A 24,381-nucleotide genomic window follows, 5' to 3' on the forward strand; every position below is an offset into this window, starting at 1 on the left:
TAGGCTGGGTTTCTGTATAGCACTTTGAGATATCAGCTGATGTAAGAAGGGCTATATAAATACATTTGATTTGACCCCCCCCCCCCCACACACACACACACACACACACACTATTGTCAATATGTTGAAAATGATAATACAATTTCGTCAACCATTATGCATTACTGCACACAGTAGATTTAAGATACAAGGTAAAACAAATCTGGGATAGCAATTCATTTACAATAGATTTTTTATTTAGATTTGTGTCCAATGTGGACATCCTTCTCTATGATATGAGTGAGGACAACACAGTCACATCTAAGAATCACTCAATGACTTGAAACTCAAATGAATAACTACTTAATTAATTAGTACAGTACAACTAAAGAAAACTTGGAAAAGCAAGGCATCGTTCACAGTGATTGTGGTAATACAATGAACAACCGAATGACTTCAGATGAAAATGTCCTTCCGAAATGTTTACATCTTGGATGTATTATATCTAACGTTTATGGTGTTTATTATTTGTTATTCTTCTCTTACTTTTTTTTTGTTGGCATTTTCTTAAAACCGCATTGTTGGTTAAGGGCTTGTAAGTAAGCATTTCACTGTAAGGTCCTGTTGTATTCGGCGCATGTGACAAATACAATTTGATTTGATTTTCATTTGGTGTCTCTTATGTCTGCCTTTATCCAGCATTAGACTCATAACACATTTTGTATTATAACAAAAGCAGATGGAAACTTGGAGGGGAGTCCTCTTCTCTTCAACCTTCCTCATTAGTATTCTAAAGAGCATGTAAGTATTGGCACTGTTGTTATTGAATAACTGTTGTCTTGGGCATGTACAGAACTGAAACTTACACTGCTTAGGCATGCATACACATACAGTACTTGAACACAAAACACCTAAGACAAAACATTGACGATATCCTGTATGAGAATTTTGACACGCATACTTAAAATGGATTGTAGACACCTAGAAGAAGAAGTTAGATAATGAAGATGTGCAGTCCCTATTAACCATCTTAATTAAAAAGACGTCATAGCAAGTGTTTGTAATTCAAGCAGCCATCGAACACGAGCACAAATTACAGGCAGCACCCGAGTTAGAACTCTCCACACTAGAAACCTCTTATCATGAGAACCACTTACAGTAATTTAAAGATTCAGAATCTTCTAGTAAGACTGAAAATGGCGTGTCTGAAAATATGATCCACCAACCATTAACATGTTATTACTGTTTCAGAACATTTAAAGATAAGCATCATTTTGTTAACACAGTATGGCACAGAGACATCAAAAATCACGACAACATTTCACATCAGTCACAGTGAAGTGGAGATAGCAGGGCAGAACATTCCCTCTGGGCACAGGGAGTCAAACAAGGCAAAGGCATCTACTGTACTATGAGGAAGCTCGTTGTCAGTTATTTTCCTGGATGATGACAACAAGGATTGGACACACGCATTAAATGAGGCAAGTGCAAATTAAGCTGGAATAAGGCTAACCAAGTTTGAGTCTCATGGTCGTCATTGTTAGCCCTTCACCAAAGCATATTTGATATGATATTTTTGATCACAGCTATGAGGCGGTACATCTACAGATATTTGGTCCAGTCCTTGATGGGAGTCAGGGGTGGACTAGGACCAGAAATGGCCTCTGGCATTATTGTAACACAACAGACAATTTTTTTCCTTTTCCTTGAGGCCCCCATATTAGCCAGATAATGATAATTTTGTAAAAATAAAAAATAAAAAAAAGAGTTAGGATAAAAATGGACCAGCCCATCTGGCATTTACCCGAAATGCCAGATGGCCAGTCCGCCCCTGATGGGAGTCCAAGTATGAGAAAAAGAATGGACAGAGGGTCCAATTTTAGACCGAAAAAAAGATGGGGCTGTTTCGAAGAGATATTAGTAGCTCCGAGGCACTACTAGCTCCGATGTTGTTCCTTGTGTTCGTTCATGTTTTGTTATCTGCGATTCCAGAAGAGGGAGCTACAGTACCAAAGCTTAATACATTTGGCAGCAGAACTTGTATTGCAATATAAAAAACATCAATTCCATCACTCAATGTGCAGTTCAGCATGTGTTTAATAGAGCTTGTCGCATGGTAGAATGGGTGTCTTCAGAACTGTCTTTGCGGAGGAGGAGATATGTTAGAAGATATGAAATGCTGAAGAGTCGGTTCCATTGCTGATGTGTAACGCAGTACTATGAGGACAGAGGTCAAGAGAGGACAGTTACTGTAGAGGCAACAACCAAGGTTTGTGCTGTAGCTAGATGTTGCTAAGTAATCAAGAAGCCTAAGTCCACAGGCTGTCGCTGTACATAGTGCTGGCTGGGGCTGACTTGGGCTGTATCCCGATACTACTAAAATATGTACTTGTGCTCTCCTCCCCATGAATTTAAAAGCATTGGATTGGTGTCAGCCTAGGCTAGAGGGAGTTGGTACCATATTTCCTATACCAGTGCTTTTAAATCCATGAAGGGAAGGGAACAAGTGCACACTTAGGGCCGAAGGGAAGGCTTGAGAATTGGGGCGCAGCTTGGTTGTTGTTGACGCTGGAGGGAGGTGTCATGCCAACGATCTTGGCATACTTCTAAGATCATGGTTCCTGGTTCCTCCTCTAGGCCTCCCGAAGACCAACCAGCGCACAGCTCTGTTTCCACAGCTCAGCCCTCACGTTGTGATCGTAAGTCATGTCAGCGGATTCAGTTCTCTCCCCGTTATAGAAGTAGCAGCCTCCGACCCCCTCCAGCTGCGACGCAGTGGCAGCCAGGATAGATGTCGACGCTCCCTCGGCTGGGATCTGGAGATGACACAGAAATAACACTTTAAAAAAGAATGGACAGTCAGGGACAGGCTTGTTCTTCAGAAACATAGTGGTCCTCTGTTCCATTTTCCAAAATTGTAAACTGAAGCCCAGTTCTATTATCATTCGAACCGGCGACATCAACGCTTTCATAAACAGGATGTAGTCCTCTGTTCCATTTTTCAAAATGTAAAATAAATTTCACAACTGAATTGCTAAGCAGCTTCAGTTAGTTACACCTTGTCCCCAGGCTCAATTGCTAGAGAGGCGGCTGGGCGGACGAGATTAGAATTAGGCTATTTAGATGTATGACAAAGAGTTGTTACAGCAATCTAAGGCGTCTGTGAGCTCTCAGGTGAACTAACACGTCTGTCTGGCAGCAGCAGCCTGTGGTGAGTGATGTGCAGCAGGCCGGGCAGCAGCAGGCAGGTTAAGTGGAGGAGGTTAGAGAGGAGGAAGCAGAGCCAGACTGATCTATTGCAGGCCATGCCTACTGCTCTGGAAAGCCTGGAGCTTATATAAGGCGCATATGGCGGCTCCTAAATGGGCCCACTGCACTGGAGGAGAAACAAACGCCAACACAGAGCATTGAAACACTACACTCGCTGCCCGTGGGAATCTGAATTCACGTCCCTCGTTTAAACACAAACACAATCAACAACACAGAGTGTGAATGTCTTTGCTGATGGGGACTTTGAAGAGTCAAGAAGAATTTGCTTCCCACAATATATTTGGACTAGAGGTGAGGTTTTAGTAATCCAAATTGTTGTATGGCCAAAAACAGTGATTAACACTGAGGATGTTCCTCGAATGGAAAATGTGAATGAAGACACTGGCAGACAGGCCGGCTTGATTTCCAAACAGCAGATGTGAAATAGCCCCTAATGAAATCCGTCGACAGATGGGCCACAAGACAAGACCACCAGTCCAGAAATGTATATACACGTCTTAGACAGCACACATACATGTCTCACTTATAAAATAAATACTTGTAGAGAAAGGAAAAGTGACAAACATTGAACAAAACAATATTTCATGCAGGTCCATATTTCTTAGGGTGATCATCACTTATAATATGGACATAGGATTGAGCAACCATCTGTGGCCAGTGGGCATCACATAGCTGCCCTCCATACTGCAGTTAGTTGACAAAACAAGTGCTGCAAAACTTGGCAATCCAAACCTCAGTGGATATGAGACATCTTTCCAAACACACAAAACCCGAACGCTCAGACAGATAATGAAATACGATTCGGCGCTAGACCCCAATTCCAAGATTAAAAGCCTCCGAAAGGAAATTATGACGGCGATAAATATCAATATCTGACAATATCAACTCACTATCTTCGTGGAATATGAGTATTGATGAAATTAAATCCAGATGTTTTTCAGGTTATCTTTATATTGTCATCCTTTGAAATACTGTATATATTTTTTTTAAACTCTTAAAGCTGAACTAGGTAAGGCTTAATTTCCCAGCACATTTCTAAAAAGGAAAGTCATCTAAATCTATTCAGGCAAACAAGCAAATTGTCTACACTGTCCCTGTTAGAATGCCCTAATACAGAATGAATCTGTGACCATGCAATGTGACGTTTTAGAAGCAGATTCAAGGGTGATTTAAATAACTAAGAAATAAACAAAATTACCATTACTGCCACATGCATTTTGCTTGCAGCTAAATTGTTGTTTGCCGCTAAATTTTATAAGAGGTTGACGTTTATTGGGATAAGTCTTGTCTTAAAGGCAGAACTGAGCAATTTCCGTAAGATGGGCAAGGTGCAAAGCCAAAATTGGCTTTATTGTAAAAATTCATGAAAACAAAAAGTAAATTTTTGTTCTTAATTTAAGGTTAGGGTTAGACATTAGGTTTTAAATGATTTGATGATTTTGTGCCAGCTAGTGACCACTCTGCAGAGCTGCCTTCAGAACAAGATTCATGACGAAAAATGCTAACCTGCTAATTATAATGGGGATTATTTGCACAGGTTTCTCACAAATTGTGATGTAGTTTTCATGAATACAAACACCCTCTCGCCAGTGGAGGCTGCTGAGGGGGGGACAGCTCATAATAATGTCTGGAACAGAACGAATGGAATGGCATCAAACACATGGCATTAAAAAAACCTGGAAACCATGTTTGATGCATTTGATACCATTCCACCTATTCCGCTACAGTCATTACCACGAGCCCGTCCTCCGCAATTACGGTGCCACCAACCTCCTGTGCCTCTCACTCACCCTGTGGTTCTGAATAAATTGACCACCCCATTTAACACACCCAACCGCAAGAATGCAATTATAATCCTTTTTAAAACACATGGATTCCACGGCAATATGATAAACAGAAAAACTCATTATGAAGCCTGAGCAGTAAAAGGCTGGATCATTCCACATGTGTTGCACCTTATTAGTATTCTCATCAATCACCGCTGTTAAGCTTTGGTCAAGCGTAGAAGCTTCACCTATTACCATATCTATCTTTGGTGCATTTTCTCCTCAAGTATGCCAAATTCCTAAGTAATTGTAAAGGTCGTTCACCGTACCCTTAAACTATGCTGACAGTTCTGTAAGACTGTTATGTTATCCTATAGTGAAGTATAAGACTGTTAGGTGAAATACTATGACACTGTTGTTAGTTTTGAGAAGGAATGTGGCCCATATCTACAGTATATTTGATGCATTTTGTCTCAGGTTCCTAACCCTAAGGTGGCCTTTAAATATTTAAGATAGATTAAGATTCTACTTTACCCTAAACAGCATTTTGGCAACAGGTTTCTTGGCTGCCTGGGCTGGAATGCAGAGGTTGTTGTACAGGTCAGTGTCCACCATGCCCGGGTCTACTGCGTTGGATGTTACTGGGAACCCTCCTGCTGTTAACTTCTCCTGCAGATGGTATGTGAAGAGAACCAGAGCCAGTTTACTCTGAGAGTAGGCACCATGCGCACTGTAGCAGGACCTGGAGGGAGAGAGAGGGATGGGGAGAGAGGGAGAGAGAAACGGAGAAAGAGGGAGAGGACGAGAGAGACTGTTTATCTCGGGGTAAGCCATGCTTTATAATACGATCATTTGGCAGTTTAGTTTGTCCAAAAAAAACTAAACTAATTAACATACTTAACATACTTATTCCGTATGTTGTCTACAACTTTGTTGTTCCCAATCCAATGCCCCCTACTAAGCTGTCTGCATGACTAAACCCAATGTCTATTATACAGTGTCTGTACTGTACTGAATAGATAGACTTATTGTTAACACCAGAAACACTGTCCAAAGCAAACGCAACTTGTCTGTACAAAAGCACTGTGAAGGTCATAAGAGCATCAGACTGTGAAATACCCAATCTATAATGTGTTTCCCCCCCTGTTTCTTTTTCTTACAGCGTGAGATTGTTTCTGGGTAGAGCACCGTTGCAGCTAGCCCTTGTAGCCAGCAGCATCGTCCACTCATTTCTCCCAGATGTGACGAAGCCATTTATCACATCTAAATTCGCAGGCAGGAAAGAGAGAGACACCGCTGGTCTGCCCTTGAGGCAAGGAGCCTCTCAAAACAGACTCTATAATAATGGTTGATCACACAACACTATCTGTCATCAAAACTAATAATGTTGTCCTGGTAAGAACATTTTAGAAAATGTTACGTTTTTTTGTTGCTGAGGTAAAATATTTTACGAGTATCAAAAAAATGTATGGGAAAAAAGGTTATGGGAATCAAGAGGCTTTGTTGGTCAATGAGATTCATTGGATATAGCTTGTATCTTGAATTGAGAATGACATTCACCCATAGCCAACAGATAAATACTACTACCACGGTGGTAATGGTTTTAAATGTGCTACTTGATTGTCCATCAACCATGACTAATACCAAAGAAATGACAATACCACGTTGGGATTTTGATTTCGAGAGATTGATTCAATTTCAGCAATCAATTGGACACCTGAGAACAATGTTGGAAGCCATATACCAAATAACCTGGGTCTGTATTCATGAAGCGTCTCAGGGTAGGAGTGCTGGGATCATGAATACAGACGCAGGTCCTGGTCCCTACCTGCCCTGTAGGTCTTCCATATTGAGTATTCCAACGTAGTGTGTGGCGGAGGACATGGTGACGACGCGGGAGCAGGCGCCGTGTCTCCCAGACCTCTTCAGTTTGTCCAGGAGGAGGTTTGTCAACAGGAAGTGTCCTAGATAGTTCAGACCAAAGTGCAGCTCGAAACCGTCCTCCGTCTTTCCCTCGGGAACCAGCATGATACCGGCTATGAAGGACAAGCAATATGACATTTCAATCAAAGTGCTTTACAGATACCCAGCCTAAAACCCCAAAGAGCAAGCAATGCAGAGGCAGAAGCATAGCGGCTAGAAAAAACACCCTTCAAATATTCAAGCAATATGTCGACAAGATATAACAGCTGTCTATGCTGATACACTGTGACTGACACTTCTGTTGAGTGATTGTGAAAGGAGAAATACATGGTACTGCTAAGGTCGTGGGTTCGATTCTCGTAGAGATCACACACGGTACACATGCTAAAAAAGTACGTACTCACTGTAAGACTGACAGTACAGTGAGTGCATACATTTTTTATTTGTGTAGGCCTAAATTCCTCTGGATAGAACCGTCTGCTATGTGGCATATATTCTTATTACGTTATTATTAAAAGCATTCCCTCTATAGACGCCTGGCCTCTAGGTGTGCTATAACACTTGCAGACGATGGTCAACAAGACTTGTCTGCAGATCAGTCTATCAGTCTATGGTCTCAAGCACACACCTTCCCCTAATGCAGACTGAAACAGCTCATTACTCTAACTTAAACACCATTGACTACATGGTAATGGAGATTACAACGATTAGTTTATCAATAACACTATTCGACATGCAATTAGATGTCTAAAGTGAAAGAGATACAAGGTGTCATTAGGCCTTGCTTAGCTTACTAAAGCATAGGGCATAGACAGAGACAACTCACGGCGTGACGACAACTCTACTGACGGGGGGAATTCAGGGAAATCAGAATGCTACTCGGGGCCTACGTCCCAAACGGCACCCTATTCCGTATTTAGTGCAGATCTTTTGACCAGAGCCCTACGGGTCCTGGTCAAAAGTAGCACACTATATAGAGAATAGGGTGCCGTTTGGGACACATCCGGAGTCTGTATAGCGATGACCTTTCCCTATCATTACTCTCTCAATGGGGTGGCACTAACGTCTGCACTACGTCCTTCCTTCGGCATCTACCATCCATTATCAATCAGCCGGGTGTGATAAGTGATGTTAGCTGCCGAGAGAATCTTGCAGACTGGTGAATTATTCATTCAGCCTGTTTGTGAGCAGATAGTGGCTGACTGTTACCACAGCATGGAGCCCCCCCAAGCCAGTCAGTACCGGAGTCTCCAAAGACCTTCTCTCAATAAAAGCTATTTTGTTCAAACAAACTGCCACGGAGGACTACACAATAGGGCTTCGCCTGAAATGGCACCACATTCCTATGGCAGAGCACTACCTCATAGTGCTATGGATAAAAGCAGTGCACTAAGGAAATAGGGTGCCATTTCAGAGGCCTCCTAGGACCAGGAGACACTGTATTTTCAAAGGTGGACGACAACCAGTGTTTGCTTGATTTTTCAGATGAAATAACGATGCTATGATTCCCTTTAAAGGTGAATGTTGTGGTATATTGAATAACGAGGTTGTTTGGTGTATAAGTACCATTGTTGACAAGGACGTGAAGTGGTAGAGCCCTGGCTTTAAACCTGTGGACAAACTGCCGTACCGACTTCAGGGAACACAGGTCCAGGAACAGAAACTCCACTGTGAACAGAACACAAAACATACAAACAACATTAACATTATTCTATGCCTAAATACAGTTGAAGTCGAAAGTTTACCTACACTTAGGTTGGAGTCATTCAAACTCGTTTTTCAATCACTCCACACATTTCTTGTTAACAGACTATAGTTTTGGCAAGTCGGGTTAGGACATCTACTTTGTGCATGACACAGGTCATTTTTACAACAATTGTTTACAGACAGATTATTTCACGTATAATTCACTGTATCACAATTCCAGTGGGTCAGAAGTTTACATACATCAAGTTGACTGTGCCTTTAAACAGCTTGGAAAATTCCAGAAAATGATGTCATGGTTTCAGAAGCTTCTGATAGGCTAATTGACATCATTTGAGTCAATTGGAGGTGTACCTGTGGATGTATTTCAAGGCCTACCTTCAAACTCAGTGCCTTTTTGCTTGACATCATGGGAAAATCAAAAGAAATCAGTCAAGACCTCAGAAAAATAATTGTAGACCTCCACAAGTCTGGTTCATCCTTGAGAGCAATTTCCAAAAGCCTGAAGGTACCATGTTCATCTGTACAAACAATAGTACGCAAGTATAAACACCATGGGACCACGCAGCCGTCATACCACTCAGGAAGGAGACGTGTTCTGTCTCCTAGAGATGAACGTGCTTTGGTGCGAAAAGTGCAAATCAATCCCAGAACAACAGCAAAGGACCTTGTGAAGATGCTGGAGGAAACAGGTATAAAGGTATCTATATCCACAGTAAAACAAGTCCTAAATTGACATAACCTGAAAGGCCGCTCAGCAAGGAAGAAGCAACAGCTCCAAACCCGCCATAAAAAAGCCAGACTACGGTTTGCAACTGCACATGGGGACCAAGATCGTACTTTTTGGAGAAATGTCCTCTGGTCTGATGAAACAAAAATAGAACTGTTTGGCCATAATGACCATCGTTATGTTTGGAGGAAAAAGGGGGAGGCTTGCAAGCCGAAGAACACCATCCCAACCGTGAAGCACGGGGGTGGCAGCATCATGTTGTGAGGGTGCTTTGCTGCAGGAGGGACTGGTGCACTTCACAAAATAGATGGCATCATGAGGGAGGAAAATTATGTGGATATATTGAAGCAACATTGAATATTGAACAACATCAGTCAGGAAGTTAAACGCTTGGTCGCAAATGGGTCTTTCAAATGGACAATGACCCCAAGCATACTTTCAAAGTTGTGGCAAAATGGCTTAAGGACAAAGTCAAGGTATTAGAGTGGCTATCACAAAGCCCTGAACTCAGTCCCATAGAAAATTTGTGGGCAGAACTGAAAAAGCGTGTGTGAGGAGGCCTACAAACCTGACTCAGTTTCACCAGCTCTGTCAGCAGGAATGGGCCAAAATTCACCCAACTTATTGTGGGAAGCTTGTGGAATGCTACCCAAAACAATTTAAAGGCAATGCTACCAAATACTAATTGAGTGTATGTAAACTTCTGACCCACTGGGAATGTGATGAAAGAAATAAAAGCTGAAATAAATCATTCTCTCTACTATTATTCTGACATTTCACATTCTTAAATAAAGTGGTGATCCTAACTGTTTAAATATATTTGGCTAAGGTGTATGTAAACTTCCGACTTCAACTGTATACAGGCATCAACAAATCACAAACAAACATTACAATTTTCCTATGCTATAATACATTTTTTATTTTTTATTTCACCTTTATTTAACCAGGTAGGCCAGTTGAGAACAAGTTTTCATTTATAATTGCGACCTGGCCAGATAAAGCAAAGCAGTGCGACAAAAAACAACAACACACTTACACATGGAATAAACAAAAGTACAGTCAATAACAATAGAAAAAATCTATATACAGTGTGTGCAAATGTAGTAAGGAGGTAAGGCAATAAATAGGCCATAGTAGCGAAGTAATTACAGTTTAGCAAATTAACACTGGAGTGATAGATGTGCAGATGATGATGTGCAAGTAGAAATACTGGTGTGCAAAAGAGCAAAAAAAGTAAATAAAAACAATATGGGGATGAGGTAGGTAGTTGGATGGGCTATTTACAGATGGGCTGTGTACAGCTGCAGCGATCGGTGAGATGCTCAGATAGCTGATGCTTAAAGTTAGTGAGCGAGACACAACCCTAACCCTTTTTTTGAACCTTTATTTAACTAGGCAAATTTTCAATGACGGTCTTGGAACGGTGGGTTAACTGCCTTGTTCAGGGGCAGAATGAAAGATTTTTACCTTGTCAGCTCGGGGATTCGATCTTGGAACCTTTCGGTTACTAGTCCAACGCTCTAACCACTATAGGCTACCTTCCGCGCCAACCCTAACACTAACATAGACGTCTGCTTAGCTACAGTAGTACTAACACAGGTCAGGACAAGACATCCTCCTTTAATTTAGTTTTACATCAACCATTGACAGACAGTAAAGTGATCATACCAGTCCATAAACGGCAAGACAGATTATTGCAAAGGCTTTCAATGAGTAGAAACTTCTAAGTAAATGTTATATGCATAAAGTCCTCTCTCCTCATAAAGTCCCCTCCTTGCATTTAACATCTCAGGAATCCTAATTATGCAAATCCTAATCTTATACTTCCTTTCCCCCCTGAAGGATAAACAGCTGTATGATAAGCCATGGTCTCATTCAGTAGTACACTATAAACCGTGAGACAAAAACTAAACGCAAGGTAGATTACATTATGGCAATACACTCAGTGACCTGGCATGAATTAAACATTATCTCATCAGCAGTGTGATAAAAGAGCACAAAGCACATGTAGATGTATATCTAACATTCCCTGGTATGGAAACTATAACCGCCGAAACGTTACAAGAAAAGGTGGTGAGTTGATTGTGTACGCAGGAATCATTCTTATGGCCCAAATGATAGCACGTTTATTTCCATCACCACAGGAAGAGACAGTGGACAGAGTTTCACTGAACTTTACTCATCTGCATAACAGTGCAAGGCAAATAAATACAGTTTGTATCTTGATAACGGCTCCCACATAAAAAGGGCCACATGAAATCCTGATTAAATGAAGTCAAAGCATGTTAAAAGTCAACGCTATAATGAGACAGGAACAAGAATGTCATGACTGAAGCTCGCTCCATGGCTGGGAATTCAGGGTTTTATACAATAGTATTGAGTAATGACATTAGCCCCACACACACACACACACACACACACGCACACGCACACGCACACGCACACACACACACGAATCAGAATGTCATATCTCCGAACCAAGTGCTCAAGCACATAATTAAACAAATTATTGTCCCATAATTAGGTACATTACTCTGCATTACACTAATCACAGGACTCTTCCCCACTGAGTGTAAAGAGTGAACAGTGTTTCAAGCCTTGTTGAGCTGACGTATAAATGGCTCCAGAAAATAAGAGTAGAGAAAGCTAGAGAAATCCACAATAAAAGTAGATGTTCTGTTGGAAATGAGTACTACAGATTAAAAGATATTCAGCAACTCTTGGTAGGAAAATGGAAGTTTGCTTCAAAAATCAACCTTTTATTGTTAAAGCCTTTCTGTAAATGGCTTCATAAGGGTACTAGGAAAGACCCATAGGAGATGTGTGTGTGTGTGTGTGTGTGTGTGTGTGTGTGTGTGTGTGTGTGTGTGTGTGTGTATACTAACGACCCATAATTGTACTGAACAAATTTGTGTAAAGCGAGGGGTCAAAGAGGTCAATTGACAGCCATGTAGCTGTAGAGAGGAGAGGACAGAGGACATCTCTCTGTAATAATCAGTGAGTCACAGTCAGTCAACAAAGGCCTTGCTAGCTAACGATCTCGTATCTTAAGTGGGAGATAACAAAACATTCGCCCGGCTAATGGCTTGTATCAGGTCATCCCAAGAGACCGTGATTTACAAAGAGTAGAAATTGGAGAGAGGCGGTTCTTTGTCCCTCGTAAGCTAACTATATGGTGGTTATATGCTTTAGAAATCATTGCAGTGGAACTCATCTAATACCGTACAAATGTCCAAACGAACGCATAAGTATTCCCTTTCTCCTCCTTCCTTTCTTCTTCTCCAACACTTAAACTCTCGCAAATATCAAGCTCTTAGGATTTTACTGTGAATTTATCCTCCGAAAATGAACATATCCATAAAAAATAAAATAACTCCACTGAGAATGTGTGATCCCCAATAAGCTATGTCTATTCTAAATCATGGTCCAATATTGACCAATATCTGCATAGGTTACAATTATTGGAAAAAATATCCATGCTGTAGTAAATATTGTTCCAGTCCATCTCTAGTGCCAGAGCTTTGTCACGGTGCCAGATCTGTCATGAAGGAATGAAGGGTATCCTCCAGACTAGTCACAGTGCCAAATAGCCAGCTGGAGGGCACAGACTAGAAGGCGTCGTGCCATCTGGAAAATCAACAAAGATGTCTCATCCAAAGATGTGTTGAAATAGTGAATTACATTCTCTCCCTGACCAGTTCTGACCGCTGCTGTACATAGACAAACTGACTAGCTGCTGTCCAATAACAGGACAGAGGAAAGGCAACAGGCTGGCTGCTAGTTTGACCATCCAGCTGCAACTCGGATAAGAGATTGATCATCCCCAATTTCTAGGAGCTTATAGGATAGATTGATGCGGCTCAGAAAAAGGAGAAGGCAGATTGGATGGCAAATCAGCAGGATGTCTATTGGCATGAGATTCGTCTCTCACTCTCCGTTGCAGAAAGGTGGTACGGAAGTCAGGAAGTCGTTAAAGGAGATGGACGCAGCCACTGGTGTCGCAAACTAAAACGCTGGGCTTTCTGACACTTAAAAAAAAAATGTCGCCAACTTTTATTGCCGAGACACGGCAATGATCATAGAATACCAGCAGATGCAGTACGTTTCTAGATTACCGTAAATAACAGGTTGACTGTACTGTAGTACAGCGGTTGGGGTCCCACAGTATCACAGCAAAAATGTGTTGGACAAAGGCTCAGACACGGCGACGACAAACAGCTAAAAGCAGCAGTGTCCGTCCAATCTCTTGGCCACGTCGCGGTGTGTTATAGCATTCACCCGCTGGGGTTTCAACCAGATCTGGCTGTTTTTGCCGTTTTGTAGAATCATCGGGGAATTGACTGTTGATATTCTGGTCAATGGCACGCGGCCGTCCATAGTTCTGGGCCCGGATTCCCAAAACCATTTTGAGGTTAAATTCATCGTTAGAACTTTGTCGGATCATCTTTAAATCTCACCACTGTTTTACATAACCGTCGTCACTACAGTTGCCCTTGAAAACGCTTGTTATTTAATGACTGCCTCAGACCATTCGTAGAACAGATAAGCGTGTCGTTTTTTTGCCCCGTCCGCGTCACTTCATACACAGAAGATCTCAGCTAACACAAAATCAACTTGTTTATCTGAGTTTAAAAGTCAAAATAAATTAGATAAAAACAAATACACATCACGACAAGCGAGACAACACAACACTACATAAAGAGAGACCTAACACAACAACATAGCATGGCAGCAACATCTTGACAACACAGCATGGTAGCAAGACAACAACATGGTAGCAACACAACTTAGCAGCAGCACAACATGGTAGCAGCACAAAACAGTGTACAAACATTATTGGGCACAGACAACAGCACAAAGGGCAAGAAGGTAGAGACAACCATTCATCCCGCAAAGCAGTCACAACTGTCAGTAAGAGTGTCCATGATTGAGTCTGTGAATGAAAAGATTGTGATAAAACTGTCCAGTTGAAGTGGTTGTTGCAACTCGTTCCAGTCGCTAGCTGCAGCAAACTGAAAAAACGAGCGACCCAAGGATGTGTGTGCTTTGGGGACCTTTAACAGAATGTGACGGGCAGAACGGGTGTTGTATGTGGAGAATGAGGGCTGCAGTAGATAACTCAGATAGGGGGGAGTGGGGCCTAAGAGGGTTTTATAAATAAGCATCAACCAGTGGGTCTTGCGACGGGTACAGAGATTACCAGTTTACAGAGGAGTATAGAATGCAGTGATGTGTCCTATAAGGAGCATTGGTGGTAAATCTGATGGCCGAATGGTAAAGAACATCTTACCGCTCGAGAGCACCCTTACCTGCCGATCTATAAATTACGTCTCCGTAATCTAGCATGGGTAGGTAGGTCATCTGAATCAGGGTTTGGCAGCTGGGGTGAAAGAGGAGCGATTACGATAGAGGAAACCAAGTCTAGATTTAACCTTAGTCTGCAGCTGAGAGAAGGACAGTGTACCGTCTAGCCATACTCCCAAGTACTTGTATGAGGTGACTACCTCAAGCTCTAAACCCCCAGAGGTAGTAATCACACCTGTGGGGAGAGCAGCATTCTTCTTACCAAACCACATGACCGTTGTTTTGGAGGTGTTCAGAACAAGGTTAAGGGCAGAGAAAGCTTGTTGAACACTAAGAAAGCTTTGTTGTTGAACATTTAACACAAAATCCGGGGAGGGGCCAGCTGAGTATAAGACTATCATCTGCATATAAATGGATGAGAGAGCTTCCTACTGCCTGAGCTATGTTGTTGATGTAAATTGAGAAGAGCATGGGGCCTAGGATCGAGCCTTGGGGTACACCCTTGGTGACAGGCAGTGGCTGAGACAGCAGATGTTCTGACTTTATACACTGCACTCTTTGAGAGAGGTAGTTAGCAAACCATGCCAAAGACCCCTCAGAGACATCAATACTCCTTAGCACACAAGAATGGAATAGTCAACCATATCAAAAGCTTTGGCCAAGTCAATGAAAATAGCAGCACAACATTGCTATGGTGACATCATTGAGGACCTTTAAGGCTGCAGTGAAACCAGATTGCATACCAGAGAGAATACTATAGACATCAAGAAAGCCAGTGAGATGATTATTGACAAGTTTTTCCAACACTTTTGATAAACAGAGCAAAATAGAAATAGCCCTATAACAGTTAGGATCCGCTTGATCTCCCCCTTTAAATAAAGGACGAACCGTGGCTGCCTTCCAAGCAATGGGAACCTCCCCAGAGAGGAGAGACGGGTTAAAGGTCAGAGATAGGCTTGGCGATGATAGGGTCAGCAACCTTAAAGAAGAAAGGGTCTAAACCATCTGACCCAGATGGTTTTTTTGGTTTAAGTTTAAGAAGCTCTTTTAGCACCTCAGACTCAGGTGACCGTCTGCGGGGGAAAACTTTGAAGCGGGGCAGGGGAAAAAGAACCGGGGCTAGTCGCATTAGAAGGGGTGGAAGTTGAGGAAATGTTGGACGGTCAAGGATGCATGGTTGAGTCAAAAAGGAATCCTGACTTAATGAAGTGGGGATTTAAAGAGCTCAGCTATGTGCTTCTTGTTAGTAACCACATCATCAACTTTAAGGGACACGGGCAGCTGTGAGGAGGAGTGTTTATTCTCCAGGCCTTTAACCGTTTTCCAGAACTTCTTGGGGTTAGACCTACAGAGAGAGAACTGCTTCTTAAAGTAACTAACTTTGGCCTTCCGGATAGCCTGAGTGCACTTATTTCTCATTTGCCTGAACGAGAGTCAGTCAGCCTGAGTATGCGTGTGCCGAGCCTTTCGCCAAATGCAATTCTTGAGGTGGAGTAACTCTGCATAGATTACACAGGGTAAGCATTAGAATAAGCCGGCTAAATATTTGTTGCTATAGGTCAGGATTCAACTAGATTTTTTCTTGAGTGGATGGTCGTGGGTCAGAACATAATTACAAATCATTTGAAGGCTGCAAATTGACCGCAAGAAGCCCAAACAGATATATTTGACTAAACATAATCATTTCAAACCTTGCTTACATTTGTATACCATCATGTGTCTCTCTATTGTGAGTGGGAATACTTGGGAACAGATTTTCTTAATTAAAATCCCCTGGAGCTGATTTCCTGGTGTTTTGAGTCATTATTTGTTTGCTCAGAAAACTTGGGGTAAACAAATGAAAGCACCCACTGTGCGAATGGCAGTTGGGGAACCCTGCTATAGGTTATATCTCATAGGCTGTGATCAATTGTCAGTATTGTAGAATAATTCTAAAGTTAAGGTAAGATTTGAAAGGGAGAAAGCTGATCGAAGAGCAGCGATGCCTTTCTTTGGATCCTATCATTATTGACCGTTCTCTCTGCGTGGGGTTTTGGGAAACGCATGTTACATCGAGTGGCGCCGCGGTCTAAGGCACTGCATCTCAGAGCTAGAAGCGTCACTACAGACACCCAGGCTGTATCACAACCGGCCGTGATTGAGAGTCCCATAGGGTGGCGCACAATTGGCCCAGCGTCGTCCAGGTATGGCCGGGGTAGGCCGTCATTGTAAATAAGAATTTGTTCTTAACTGACTCGCCTAGTTTAAATAAAGGTTAAATACATTCCATCTCTATGGGAAACCGGGCCCTGGTTTGTTTCCCCTCTTATGTAGAGACGTCTCTAAAGCGGACAGTCTTGAACAAGGAACAGGGTTAAACTGTTGAGGGAGCAGAATAAATTAGGCTTAATAGGACCTGAAGCTACTGTCTCTAAGCATCGTCTTGCCTGGTTGGTGATTTAGCAAACACATTCTGACAACACACACATCTGTTCTATTGTCTCCGTATGCTGCTGATGAAGCAAGGTTAGACATTCTGGCCCTACTAAGGTCAGAGGAGAATTCCTGGTGACATGCCATACAAACATTCCCTCAACCATCCAATCTTAGACAGCAAACAAACACAGTGATATGGAGTGATTATATGTTGGGTGACGAGGACAAACTCTGACACATAGAGCTAATACCAAACGTGCTCAGATATAGGAGGGCATGAAATACACATACAAAAAATGAGCTCAGAAATGCATCTATGTGGCAGACATTGTTATTGGCTCTCAGGCCGACTAGTACACACTATATAAGACAACCAGATATCCCTGGTCATGTAGGAACTCTTACCGTTTTGCCTCCCACATAACTTGTTAGAGGCTTGCTAAACACTGCTTGCCTGACAGTACATGCCAGGGCTGGGCGGAGAGGGGGAGAAGAGGGGGATTCCAGGCACTAGGGAGACATTTCTTGTTTTTAATACAAACAAACCCATTTCTCATTTCCCACATCTGTCATCATTACTCTGTGGCGCAGGGCGTACATGACAATGATGTTACCCTGGCTGACTGGAGCTGTGCTACGATCATTGTCATCTCAGCACCAGCGAGGAAGGGAAGAGAGAAGCCCTTCTCCTTTCCAAACAGCCTCTTTAAATCACATCTGCATGACAATGAAACTGAGACTGGTTGGCAGCAGTTCGCTTTCCTCCTCGTACTCATCAAACACAAGCACAAACAAACACATCTCCCTCGCCTTTCCCCTGCTCCCACTCGTGTGACACGGCTTTGCTTTTATCAAAATAAATGGAAAAAGTACATTTAAGGGAATTGTTAGAGAAAACCTGCAGCCTTTTGATAATTGCCTTTGGAATGGACTCTGGCGTCCAAGCCGCCTCTGACAAGGTGCAGGTGGACAGACATCATCCCTCGGTTACAAAGCAGGAGAAGTGGTTTACTCTTACCAACATGCACCCACATTTTTACCCCGGGAAACACAGCTAAAAGCCAGGGCACTCATGTACATAGGCCTATGTCTGAATAGCTTTACTGCCTGTGTATAGCAGACCTATTTGAGAGGTAGCCTATTTATTCTGTAATGGCTGTGTGGAAACGATAGAGAGACAGAGGGAGAGAGACAGAGCGGGAGAGAGGTTATAAGGGAAATTGTTATGAGGAAATTACCTTTCACCTCGCTGCCCTCTTCGTGGATCTTCTTCACAGCTTGCAGGCCTTCCTCTTCAGAGTTCCCAGCTGGAGGAGAGAGGAATGATGAGGGGGGGAAAAGAGGATGGATGGAGGGAGGGATGAATGAATGGGGGTACTCTGGAGCAGCAGGTATCCTCCCCTCATCATAGAGACCAGGGAGAGCCAAGTGAAAGACTAAATCTACACTTCTGATTTGGGTTTCATTGATTAATTGAAGCAGTGACACTTACGTTAATAATGATTTCCTTGCAATACCCTATTAAATTTGATTGAAGAGTCAAATTTGATTAGGTTAGGAAATAACTGCCTTAGGCAGGGATGTGTTAGCAACGTATCAAAGATTCCCTTAGATTCCCTACGTACTGTAGTGAAAATCAGTGCAGCAGCATTCCTTAAGCTACAATTCAACAAAACATGAACCTAAGGATGTTAGCACACAGGCTTCAACTATGTTGGATTGAGCATTTTAGAATGATTTGGGAGATTACTGAGTCATGACCAAAAGGGTGAGTGTACAATACCTATAACCACATGCATGCCAAGGCTTGCCAGGTGTCTTGCAGTCTCATAACCCATTCCTCGGGCACCCCCCGTCACTATGGCAACCCTTCCATTTTGTGTGGGCAAAACTGTGTGAGGAAGAAAAAGAAAACTTTGGTCCATACGCTGCCATTACCTTGCAATACAATAGAAAATCTATGGGTTGATACAAACAGGCGTATTTATTCCATCCAGTCCAACATATCACTGAGAACAACTCAATTATGAGCAATACAAAACATAATTCCGCTAACTGACTTCATTTTGTTTTGCCCATTACAAAACACACAGTACTTCCATTCTGGGGCAATTTGTGTTGGGTCAGAGATTACATTGGGTTATAATCTGCAGTTGTTGAAGTGTACAGTGTGGAGTCGGACTGAAGTTGAGTGAGTCACAGGTAAATATGTCCGTAACGACCTCTAGTCCTGAAACACGCAGGGAGGTAGAGCCCTTCAAAATCGATGCCAAATAGATCCATTTTGCTTGACAACAGCAGTTCCTGCCCCTGAAGATAAAACGACCTTGCTCAACAAGCACACAAAGCACAGCCTGCAGCGGCCAGACAGTTTAGCATGACTAAAATTAGAGCCGCAGTGCGTATCTATGCACTGAGGGTAATCAGGATGGTTGAGATTTGAACTCTATTACATTTCTCCCCATCAGATTTGCATCACATTTTCAGTGGCGGCTGGTGGGTGGTTAAATGGGCAGTTCATTGCTGATTTCCTTTCCGAAACAACTGTAACACTGAGGAGAAGCCTATAAATGCAATTTGATACCTTAGTAGTACCATCGGGACTCATCTGAGGAAATTGTATTGGACACATTGAACACAAAATGAACACGAGCAAGCAGAGATTCAAATTATATAGGATATACTTTATGTTCTTCTGAGAGTTCAGTACAGATAACAAAGCTTGGCACATCAAAGCTTATCTCAAACGTATTGTAAAGACATCTTAAACAGTCTAAGGACTTCAAAGAGCAAAGCAAACAATGACTCAGAAATGACTTGAACATTGGGACATTAAAAGACATTTAGCCCTACATCAAATAGTTAATCAAATAAAATTGCAGCATGATCAGAAATAGAAAATTCACCAGATGTTACACTCACATAAACCCTTTTTACTAGTAGACAACATAAGAATATATGCTGAGGACATTTAGCTAAGTATTTCCTTTAGGATTAGGGTATTGGAACTGTTTGGTAGTGGGCAGCGGCCTGCCCAGTTATTCCATGGCCTGACCCAGAGTTCTGCTCCAGTCCCAATCCCCATTCCCCTGAGTCCTCCTCAATAGGTTCAGCCTCATGGCAGCGCCGTGAGTTTTCATAGAGAAACACCTGTTGGTCTACATGTGCCGGGGTGAGGTAGTTCCTCTTACCACAGAAGGAAGTCCCTGAGGAGCTGAACAGTCTGTGGGAGGGGACACTAGTGGCGAGGACACACCAGTACTTCTGGAGCACCTTGGGGAGAGTAGGGAATAAGCCCATACGGTCCGACCACCAATGGAGAGGGTCTTCGTTGAGACGCAGGATCTTCTGGGATTTTAAGTTGCTCAGCTCTTCCTCTTGGTTCTCGTCATTGCCTGACTGGCAAAATATCACAGCCAAAGGGTTGCCTGCATTGCTACATGAAGGAAACGGTTTGTCAAGAGTCTGTTTTTTGTTGGGTGGCTCATCAGAAAGAGGAGCCAAATCATCTGTGACCACATTCTCATTCCTCTGTTCCTCAAGAATGGCTTTGGCCTCCTCAATGACTTCACTCTCCACTTGGGAGCGGTCATGGGGGAACAGGAAAGGAAGCCTCTTGTAACGGGGATCCAGGAAAGTGGTGACGTTGAGAAACATTGCAATCTCAGACATCTGGGAGGGTAGGTGCTGGACAACAACTTGGAGTTGACCTCTTTGGCCATGCCAACCTCTTTTGTGTCCCCTTCTTTGGCCTTGAGGGTTGTGTTCAGCAGCATGTGAAGGACAGGCCTCACCATACTAATGGTCGGATACCTACAGTCTGTTATCATGTCAGCTACCCGTTTGAAAGGTTGCAGAACTCCAATCAAGCCCTCAACCATGTTCCATTCACTGTCCTTGAAACTCAGCTGATGGTTGTCACTGTCCTCCATGAGTACCACACTGATAATGGCCTGCTGCTCTTTCAAGCGCTGGAGCATAGTCAGCGTGGACACCCAGGATCAGACCCTGTCTCTGATGAGGACACACTGGGCTAGGTCTTGCTGCCTCTGCTTCTCTCGCAGCAGATACATAGCCACCACGGACTGTTGGAAATAATCAAAAAGGTTGCGACAACGTCCCAAAAAGCTGTTAACAGCTGAAAGGCCTCATCCATCCATCGATGTATAGTGTGGCAAAGGCAAGGCATCTGCACGGCTTTGCCAAAGGTCAGTTGAGACACCGCAGTTCACCACCCCTGCCACCTCACCCAGCACTGCATCTCGGATCTGATTGTACCTCTGTGGTAGGGCCTTCATTGCCACGTCGATTCTGCTAGGGGGCAAGTACCTTGGATCTGCAGTCCTTAAAAGGGCCTGAAAGGTGGGTTCTTCCACCACAGACACAGGGTACGTCCCTTCACAGACAAAGCTGATGATCGCAGACGTCAGATCATTATGCCGTCGGTTGATATTTTCAAACGCTGGGCTCTACTTCAGGATGGCTCCCTGACATTGCTGCTGCATAGGTTTAGTTTTTATCTTGGAGTAGGCCGTTGCGACTGCCTCACGCATCTGCTCCGTGTTGTTCCTCACAAACTCAGCTGGGTGGTTCTGGGTTCTGGGTGGCTCTGGGTGGTACGAGAGATTGGAGGTGTTGCCGGAATATACTATTTGAGTCATACATATGCGACAGTAGATCCTCCTCCAGTGTAGTATACACCCGTCTGCATCGGTGTCAAAGCCGAAATACCTCCATACTTTACTTTTTGCCCTTGGATGTGCGACAAGGTGGAGATTAGATGATGAAACACCTTTGGCCTCCATTTTGTTCCTTTGACAATGATCTTTTTAGGTGCCTTCACTAATTACTGAGTACCTAACAAAGGCAGTGAGATAAAGGTAGCGTGAGATAAAAGGTCAACAACCGGTTAACAATAGGAAAAGAAAATGTCAGACAGGGGCTTTTAACGCAGTAATTAATAGGCTATAACTACATTCTTTCTTATTTGTAATTCAACCTATTCTCCGAATAAAATATTCTAAGAGCCAGTACAGAATTGAGCTTGCCTCTCCTATGCAGTGGAGAACATTGTGTATAAATCTAGGGGACACAATGCAATCTGCTTTGAGTATTGACAATTTTGTTTGTCCAATCATCTCTCTAATTACTAGCCGGTCTTATCTTGATTGGGATACAAAAAATTGCCTGAACCTGTCTCTCACCATAAAGCATAGGGCCCAATTGCACAAGCATATTTTGCCAAGGCTAAAACTAACTTCAGTACAGCTTAGGCTCTAAATGACATCACTGAATTCTTTGCATGCTTCGGTATGTTTGAGGGGTGGAGGCTAATTGGTATTTTCTATCACGAGACAGAATACAACACTGCTATTATGTCAGTGCATAGGCTATACAAGTTCACATGAGGATTTCGTCATTCAGACGTGAGGTGAATAAAGGGAAATATGGGATAAAGGTAATTGATTACCCCTTACAAGGCATGTTATTATGGCATACTATGAATTCTGAAAATGTGCATAGGAATATATAAAAAAAACATTCCCATTACAGACCTAGGCTGCCCTTTTTGTAGAATCAGTGAGCATACAAACACTATACTCAAATTTTGAGTTAAAGTAGCCTAGATCTGGGTATGGGGTTGTGTGCATTTGTGAAATGGAATGCTGATATTAATTCATATTTTGTGCTTGAAAATACTGGTTATGGAAAGCAGATCATATATCCTAACAACAACACAAAGGCTATAGGTACAGTAGCAGTGGACTACCACATAACACTTGCAGCATGATTTAAGACAGACCGTTATATTAATTCCTCGACAATTTGTTTAACAGTGGTTGCATTTGACATTAATTCGTTAGCTAGTCAATTTCTCTGTCAATTTGGCTATTGTTGTTGAAAGTTTTTATTAGCTAGCTATGTTTAACGTTAACAGGCAGCTCTAGCCAGCAGCTAACGTTATAGGCTAGGAGAAGTGATCACCACTCCTGCTGCATTCAATATCTTTAATGAATACGGGGATGAACAGAAGTCTAACCTGGTAACGTAAAAGACTTGTTGAACAGTTGATACAGAAGAACTTTAACTCCCACTAAATACAACCTCAAAATTGGTAAAATGAAAGACAGTAACCACATCTCTGTGCCAGATCTCTCCGTGTGTTTCAGTCCTTGGATTCCGTGCTACTCTGCACACTAGTGCTTCGCTAAGTTCCTCCTGCTCTGTGAGTGCGCCGAAGGGCGCTCCGCCCCTTGACATTAGTTTTGCCCCCCTCAAATCTGTATCACGAGTAGGGCACGCAACTGGCTGGAGGCGTAGTGATGTGAGGAGAGAAAAAAAGGCCTAATCTTATCCTCATGAATCTCATCTCACCTCACGGTCTGTACAGTGCGTCAAATATAATATTATCAGTTTATTTTATTTGTTTAGACTTCTTACTTCACAAATCCAGTTATAACATTTTAGCCTGATACATTTTTATAAATAATTTCAAATGAAGCATTGGCTTTGATTGTAAGGCTTTGACTAGTCGAAAATAGTTGAGGTTCACTTCTGTTATAGGGGAGAGTGGGGTAAGTTGAGCCAAAGGGGTAAGTTGAGCTACCCTTGTTTCTAGGAAACCATACACAACGTTTATAATTTGACCAAATATTAAGGAAGAGGTCATCATTTCATAGAGTTTGCGAAGGAAGAAACCTCATTAAAAAATATATTTTCTCCAAGTCAAATGAATGTATTGTGTTAGAGGTTTCATGATGCTTGTACTGTATCTAAACCAAATTAGACAATTTTAAAAGATTGTTCTATACATCAGTTGAGACTCTATAAGCTTCGATATGAGGTCCTAAACCTAGCATGAAAGTGCATCATTGTAGCTGTGTGGGCTAATATGTTCAAATTGAGCCAATGGTTGAGCCAATGGCAAGTTGAGCAAATTTAAGTATTTTCTTCCCAAGCGTAATGCAAGGCATTATCGCTGGGATGTGAGGTAATAACAGGGCCTGGCCTAGGTTAAAAGTGTTTTAAAAAGTACAAAGTGTTTGTTAGGTGTTAAGCCTGTGTTAAAAAAATATTTAAATGCTTAAAAGTTAAAAAAGTGATTGTGTTGAATTGTGTTTGGGAAATAAAGATAGACATGGTTTTAAAAAGGTAGTGGTAATATTTAATTCAGTAAAGAAATTTGTAGGCGGATTAATTTATCCTGTCCCTTCAATTTAGGTAAAGTCCCCCCTTATCTCAGCTCGCTGGTCACCATAGCAGCACCCACCTGTAGCACGCGCTCCAGCA

General features: G+C 42.5%; 1 protein-coding gene and 1 pseudogene across 1 annotated transcript; both read right to left on the minus strand.

The window, feature by feature from the left end:
* Nucleotides 1-224: 224 nt before the first annotated feature.
* Nucleotides 225-23,247, minus strand: LOC120033724 (dehydrogenase/reductase SDR family member on chromosome X-like). The gene is made up of 7 exons (XM_038980165.1): nt 23,132-23,247; nt 18,875-18,982; nt 18,330-18,398; nt 8,505-8,606; nt 6,844-7,051; nt 5,550-5,757; nt 225-2,795 (listed from the first exon to the last, which is right to left on the minus strand). Exons 1-7 carry the CDS (start codon nt 23,229-23,231, stop codon nt 2,613-2,615), a joined length of 978 nt encoding a protein of 325 aa, XP_038836093.1. The 5' UTR covers nt 23,232-23,247; the 3' UTR covers nt 225-2,612.
* On the minus strand, nt 19,821-23,242 carry LOC120033725 (annotated as a pseudogene).
* Nucleotides 23,248-24,381: the final 1,134 nt, after the last annotated feature.

This window comes from Salvelinus namaycush, chromosome 40, assembly GCF_016432855.1.
Source record: "Salvelinus namaycush isolate Seneca chromosome 40, SaNama_1.0, whole genome shotgun sequence".
Taxonomy (NCBI): domain Eukaryota; kingdom Metazoa; phylum Chordata; class Actinopteri; order Salmoniformes; family Salmonidae; genus Salvelinus; species Salvelinus namaycush.